Source organism: Babylonia areolata, chromosome 13 (assembly GCF_041734735.1).
Source record: "Babylonia areolata isolate BAREFJ2019XMU chromosome 13, ASM4173473v1, whole genome shotgun sequence".
NCBI classification, from domain to species: domain Eukaryota; kingdom Metazoa; phylum Mollusca; class Gastropoda; order Neogastropoda; family Buccinidae; genus Babylonia; species Babylonia areolata.
In genome coordinates, this window is record NC_134888.1 from 22,254,349 (window position 1) to 22,261,848 (window position 7,500).

Consider the following 7,500-nt stretch of genomic DNA (forward strand, 5'->3'; position numbering starts at 1 on the left):
TGTAAAGGAAATGGTTCTCTGTGCATGTGTGTGTGTGTGTGTGTGTGTGTGTGTGTGTGTGTGCGTGTGTGCATGCGTGCATGTATGTACTTACGTTGTGTTCGCGTTCAGGCATATGGACATGTATGTGAAAAACTAAAACAAAAAAAACAAAAAGAAGAAAAACAAACAAAAAGAACCAACAAAAAACAAAAACCAAGAAACCCAAAACAAAACAAAAACAACAACAACAACAACAACAAAAAAAAAAAAAAGAAAGAAAAAAAGGAGCCATTATTTATCTTCTTTTTTTTCATTTTCCTTTAAGACGTCTATCCCGAAGACTTTGGGGAATCGCTGCCCTCACTCAGCGAACCGGAAGTTCACGGACGCGGGTTCCGCTTCCACTGTGACGTCAACTACACAGGAAGTCACCAGGACCCGGATGTGGTATGGGGTAGGGGGGAGGGGGTCTCTACGACATGTGATCAGGTATCGGGTGGGTGGGGGGGGGAGTCACCACGACATGTGATCTGGTATGGGGTAGAGGGGGGGTCACCACCACATGTGATCTGGTATGGGGTAGAGAGGGGGGGGGTACCACTACAGGTGATCTGGTATGGGGTAGAGGGGGTAGTCCCCACCACATGTGATCTGGTATGGGGTAGAGGGGGGAGTCACCACGACATGTGATCTGGTATGGGGTAGAGGGGGGGTCACTACCACATGTGATCTGGTATGGGGTAGAGGGGCGAGTCACCACGACATGTGATCTGGTATGGGGTAGAGGGGCGAGTCACCACGACATGTGATCTGGTATGGGGTAGAGGGGGGGTCACCACCACATGTGATCTGGTATGGGGTAGAGGGGCGAGTCACCACGACATGTGATCTGGTATGGGGTAGAGGGGGGAGTCACCACGACATGTGATCTGGTATGGGGTAGAGGGGGGAGTCACCACAACATGTGATCTGGTATGGGGTAGAGGGGGTAGTCACCACCACATATGATCTGGTATGGGGTAGAGGGGGGGGCGAGTCACCACCACATGTGATCTGGTATGGGGTAGGGGGGATTCACCACTACAGGTGATCTGGTATGGGGTAGAGGGGGGAGTCACCACGACATGTGATCTGGTATGGGGTAGGGGGGATTCACCACTACAGGTGATCTGGTATGGGGTAGAGGGGGGAGTCACCACCACATGTGATCTGGTATGGGGTAGAGGGGGTAGTCACCACCACATGTGATCTGGTATGGGGTAGAGGGGGTAGTCACCACCACATGTGATCTGGTATGGGGTAGAGGGGGTAGTCACCACCACATGTGATCTGGTATGGGGTAGAGGGGGTAGTCACCACCACATGTGATCTGGTATGGGGTAGAGAGGGGGGGGTACCACTACAGGTGATCTGGTATGGGGTAGAGGGGGTAGTCACCACCACATGTGATCTGGTATGGGGTAGAGGGGGTAGTCACCACCACATGTGATCTGGTATGGGGTAGAGAGGGGGGGGGTACCACTACAGGTGATCTGGTATGGGGTAGAGGGGGTAGTCACCACCACATGTGATCTGGTATGGGGTAGATGGGGGAGTCACCACAACATGTGATCTGGTATGGGGTAGAGAGGGGGGGGTACCACTACAGGTGATCTGGTATGGGGTAGAGGGGGTAGTCACCACCACATGTGATCTGGTATGGGGTAGAGGGGGTAGTCACCACCACATGTGATCTGGTATGGGGTAGAGGGGGGAGTCACCACGACATGTGATCTGGTATGGGGTAGAGGGGGTAGTCACCTTAGCATGTGGTCTGGTATGGTGTAGAGGGGGTAGTCACCACCACATGTGATCTGGTATGGGGTAGAGGGGGTAGTCACCTTAGCATGTGGTCTGGTATGGGGTAGAGGGGGTAGTCACCACCACATGTGATCTGGTATGGGGTAGAGGGGGGAGTCACCTTAGCATGTGGTCTGGTATGGGGTAGAGGGGGTAGTCACCACGACATGTGATCTGGTATGGGGTAGAGGGGGGAGTCACCACGACATGTGATCTGGTATGGGGTAGAGGGGAGATTACCACGACATGTGATCTGGTATGGGGTAGAGGGGGGGTCACCACCACATGTGATCTGGTATGGGGTAGAGGGGGGAGTACCACGACATGTGATCTGGTATGGGGTAGAGGGGGGGTCACTTCCACATGTGATCTGGTATGGGGTAGAGGGGCGAGTCACCACGACATGTGATCTGGTATGGGGTAGAGGGGGGGTCACTACCACATGTGATCTGGTATGGGGTAGAGGGGGTAGTCACCACCACATGTGATCTGGTATGGGGTAGATGGGGGAGTCACCACAACATGTGATCTGGTATGGGGTAGAGTGGGGAGGGGGTCACCACGACATGTGATCTGGTATGGGGTAGGGGGGGAGTCACCACTACAGGTGATCTGGTATGGGGTAGAAGAGGGGAGAAGTCACTACAACAGGTGATCTGATATGGGGTAGGAGGGGGGGGGGGGGGTGAGAGTCAACACGACATGTGATCTGGTTTGTAGTAGAGAGAGGATGGGGGGCACCACTACAGGTGATCTGTGGTGGAGTTAGGAGTGGAGGGAGATGAAACTAATGGAGATAGAGGAGCAGGGAGTGTGCGTGTGGTGGTGGTGGTGGTGGTGGTGGTTGGTGGGCGGTGAGGGGTGGTGGCGGTATAGCTCTTTGCCAGTGGCTGTGATTCGACGCATGAACGACTAATATTATGTTCCGGTGTGTATTGGGGGTGGTAGAGGTGTGGGTGTGGGTGTTCGGGGCGGTGGGGGCGGGGTGTACGCGCGCGCACGCGCTGTGTGTGTGTGTGTGAGTGTGTGTGTGTGTGTGTGTGTGTGTGTGTGACTTTATTTTAACTTACCATTAGTTTATTCTTCTATCATATAGCTACTGACTGACTGAGCTGAAAGACTGACTGACCGACCGACCGACCGACTGACTGACTGACTGAGCTGAACTGAGCTGAACTGAGCTGAACTGAACTGGACGAACTGACAGACTGACCTCACAGACAGACTAACAGACAGACTGACACGCACACAGACAGACTAACACACATGCTGACTGACCGAGCTGACCGCTCCAACGACCTGGTGGGTTTCAGACGTACGAGGTGCAGTGGATGTTTGACGGACACGCGGACCCCAATGTACCCAACATGGTCCTGTCGGCTCCCCACCAGAGGGCCTACCTCCCGGGCACCTCGCTGCGGAGGCACCTGGGCACCAACGTGGGTACCGTTTGTTGTGTGCCCGTACAGCCGAGGCATAGGGCCAACAGCAAAATGAGAGCTGTATGGTTAATGGTTTCTCCGCTACGACGGGAATTCCTCTACAGTCTTTTGTGATGGACTATGACTCTCAAACTAGGTGGGCAAGGTTGCACTGGCTCTCAGTGCTGCAGCCTCGGGGGGGGCCTGGGTCTAGTTGTTGGCCTTTGAGGAATATCCCAACGCCGACTGTCCTAAAGCCCTCTTGGTTGAGAGATTGTGGGTGTGACTTGGGCAAGACACATTCCACTGTAATGAAAATTAATGGTCGCGTTGACAGCGGTTGCCTCCTCTACCTTTCTGATGGCCATAGCCGAACACGACCGAGTATCATACATGTTGTATTGGTTTAGCGATACAGTGAAGAAAGAGATTTTCGTCCTAACACACATGAAGCTGATGGTAGTTATACGTACTTGTAGTTAGCTTTGTATTTCTGTAATTGAATTACTCTTTTCGTCACAACAGATTTCTCTGTGTGAAATTCGGGGTCCTCTCCTAAGGGAGAGCGCGTCGCTACACTGACAGCGCCACTCTTTATTTTTGTATTTTTTCCTGCCTGCAATATTATTTGTTTTCCTATCGAAGTGGATATTTTCTGCAGAATTTTGCCAGGGACAACACTTTTGTTGCCGTGGGTTCTTTTACGTGCGCTAAATGCATGCTGCACACGGGACCTCGGTTTATCGTCTCATCCGAATGACTAGCGCCCAGACTACCACTCAAGGTCTAGTGGAGGGGGAGAAAATACTGGCGACTGCCGGTTTGATTCGAACCAGTGCGCTCAGATTCTCTCGCTTCCTAGGTGGACGCGTTACCTCTAAGCTATCACTCCACTCTAAAGCTCAAGCTCAAAATGGGTGTACAACCGGTGGGGAAAAAACCCCCCAACAAGGTGGACTTAATTTTGGGTAGCCCCTAACACACTCCAGTCCTGGTCCCAAAAGCACTCCACAATGAGTCAGTGTGGGCTGGTAAGGATGTTTTCGACTGTAACAGTGATTTAGGGACAATGCCAGATTAACTCTCTCCATACGAACGGCGAAAGAGACGACGTTAACAGCGTTTCACACCAGTTACCATCATCAAAATATTGCAAGCGGAAGGCTCTTATACTGAAGAGGTGAATGTTGACAAAGAATACCACAATTCTGACGACGGAAGCTAAAGGTTGGGTCATTGAGACACCCACTGGACATCCGAGGAGTCTGTGCAGAGGAGAAGAGAGGACTGGCCGTACTGAGTGAGTTAATGCCCGGGGGGAGGAAGGGCGTGTGGGGTGGACATTTTGAGGCAGTACTACTGCTACCGTAGTAACTCCTGCGGGGTCTTGTGGGGTGTGTGGGATGGAGTCATTCCAGTTCTTGCCTCAAAATGACCCCCACGAGATTTGTATTTATTGGACCAAAAAAGACAAACCAACCCCCCTCCTTCCCACCTCCCCATACCAACCCCCACCCCCCAGGATAAAAAAACAACAACAAAAAAAACCCAAACAAACAACCTAGAAACAACAACAACAACAACAAAAACCGCTTGCTCATAACACGGATATAAAAAAAAAAGAAAAATAAAGTGGAAAATTGGGTGTAAAATGATATTGTGCAGGCGGTTTAATACCTTCTTCGTTCGTGGGCTGCAACCCCCACGTTCACTCGTATGTATAGGAGTGGGCTTTTTACGTGTATGACCGTTTTTGCCCCGCCATGTAGACAGCCATACACCGTTTTCGGGGGTGTGCATGCTGGGTATGTTCTTGTTTCTATAACCCACCTAACGCTGACATGGATTGCAGGATCTCTAACATGCGTATTTGATCTTCTGCGTGCTTATACACACGTAGGGGCTTCAGGCACTAGCAGGTCTACACATAATGTGTTGACCCTGGAGATCGGAAACATCACCCTTTACTCATCAGTCGCCTTTACCGAGACTGGAACCTGCGACCATCAGACTGAAAGTCCAACGCTTTAGCCACACGGCAATTGCGCCCGTCGGTTTAATATCAAAAACTAACAAACAAAAAAAACCCAAAAACCACTTGCCCTGAAATAACTCCAAGGGGAGTGTTTCAGGGCCAACTCCAGAGAAGTGAAATAAACACATAAAAAACAAGAGGCAAAGCCTTCAAGACTCACTTGTGCTTCACGCTTTATCCTGTAAAGGAATCATTAGGAGGGGAAAAAAAGAGATTTTAAAAATGGTTGAAAAGTGTTCTGTATTAAATATGATGGATAAGCTTGGGAGAAGAAAAAAGAAAAGAAAAAAAATGTAATGTTTAAGATGAGAAAGATCAGTTTAAAGCAAATTCAGTCCCCTAGCATTAATTACAGAGTAATTTCCCTTTTTTACTATCTGCACCAAAACGTTTGCAAAATAAATAAAACTTCCATGCTTAGCAAAAGAAGTTCCTGTTTGAACAAAAAATGATAATAATGACTGCTCTTGTTGTTGTGTCAGAATATCAGATCAAAGTGCCAAGTTTAGAGAATACAAAAAATATAAATATAACAGTAAATGCAGTATAATTAGGCTTCATTTTCTTTTCTTTTTTTTTGTGCCCATCCCAGAGGTGCAATATTGTTTTAAACAAGATGACTGGAAAGAACTGAATTTTTCCTATTTTTATGCCTAATTTGGTGTCAACTGACAAAGTGTTTGCAGAGAAAATGTCAATGTTAAAGTTTACCATGGACACACAGACACACAGACAGACAACCGAACGCCGGGTTAAAACATAGACTCACTTTGTTTACACAAGTGAGTCAAAAAACGGTGCTCGGGGTCATTTCCCGTGCGGATCTCCATGTTCTCTATCGTTGTCACTGTTTGTTCTGTGTATTTCTCAAGGCCTGAATAAGCGCGTTGGGTTACGCTGCTGGTCAGGCATCTGCTTGGCAGATGTGGTGTAGCGTATATGGATTTGTCCGAACGCAGTGACGCCTCCTTGAGCTACTGAAACTGAAATTCTGTGTATTTGACTGTGCTTTCATATCTGTGAAAGTGCATGTTTGGTGCATATCTGTTATGCATATGTGTGTGTATGTGTGAATGTGTGTCTGCATTTGTTAACATTTATTTGCTTATTTATCATCATTGTTGTTGGTGTGTGTGTGTGTGTGTGTGTGTGTGTGTACTGGCGCGCGTGTGTGTGTGCGTACGTTTGTGTGTGTGTGCGGGCGGGCGCGTGTGTGTATGTGTGTGTGTACTGGCGCGCGTGTGTGTGTGCGTACGTTTGTGTGTGTGTGTGTGTGTGTGTGTGTGTGTGTACGGGCGCCTTTGTGTGTGTGTGTGTGTGTGTGTACGTGTGTGTGTGTGTGCGTCGTGTGTGTGTGTGTGTGTGTGTGTGCGTACGTGTGTGTGTGTGTGTGTGTGTGTGTGTGTGTGTGTGTGTGTGACAGGTGGGGTGCAGGGTGCGGGCGTACTATCGCAACAGGATTGCCGAACACCGCAGTCCTTGGCAATACAGCAACACTTACTGGGCTGGGATCAGGGTAAGTCTGTCTCTGCATGAAATGCATCTCTGCCTGCCTGCTTGCCTGTTTGTCTGTTTGTCTGTCTGTCTGGCTGTCTTGGTCTATATGCACACAAATTGTATTGTATTGTGTTGTATTACTCTCTTTTTTTTTATGTCACAACATGATTCTCTGTGTGAAATTCGGGCTGCGTCGCTACACTGATAGGGCCACCTATCCCCACTTTTTTTTTCCCTGCATACAGTTTTTTTTTTCTTTTTTTAAAATGTTTTTCCTATCGAAGTGGATTTTTCTACAGAATTTTGCCAGGGACAACCCTTTTGTTGCCGTGGGTTCTTCTACGTGCGCTAGGTGCATGCTGCACACGGGACCGCAGTTTATTGCCTCATGCCTGCCATATGCAAGTCTTTGTCTGTTTTCCTGCCTGCCTGCCTGCTTGTCTGCGTGCTTGCCTGTCTGCCTGCCTGTCTACTATTCCGTCTGTCTTTCTGTCTATCTGTCTGTCTGTCCTGGTCCTTCATTATGCCCGCCTGCCATATGCATGTCATCGTATGTGTGTTTGCCTGCCTGTCTGTCTGTCTGTCTGTCTGCATGCCCGTATGTCTGTCCGTCTATTTGTCTATGCGCCTGCCTGCCTGTCTGCATGCATGTCTTCGTCTGTCTGTCTGTCCGTCTCTCTGTCTGTTTGTTTGTCTGCCTGTCTGTCTGTCTGTCTTGGTCTGGCT

The 7,500-nt window shown here is 49.2% G+C and overlaps 1 protein-coding gene across 1 annotated transcript in view; it reads left to right on the top strand.

The window, feature by feature from the left end:
• LOC143289147 (von Willebrand factor D and EGF domain-containing protein-like) overlaps nucleotides 1–7,500 on the top strand; it is a 44,222-nt gene that overhangs the window by 3,343 nt on the left and 33,379 nt on the right. Inside the window, exons 4-6 of the mRNA XM_076598037.1 lie at nucleotides 308–429; nucleotides 3,135–3,260; nucleotides 6,701–6,793. Coding sequence (XP_076454152.1) covers nucleotides 308–429; nucleotides 3,135–3,260; nucleotides 6,701–6,793 — 341 coding nt within the window. The remainder of the gene's footprint in view (nucleotides 1–307; nucleotides 430–3,134; nucleotides 3,261–6,700; nucleotides 6,794–7,500) is intronic.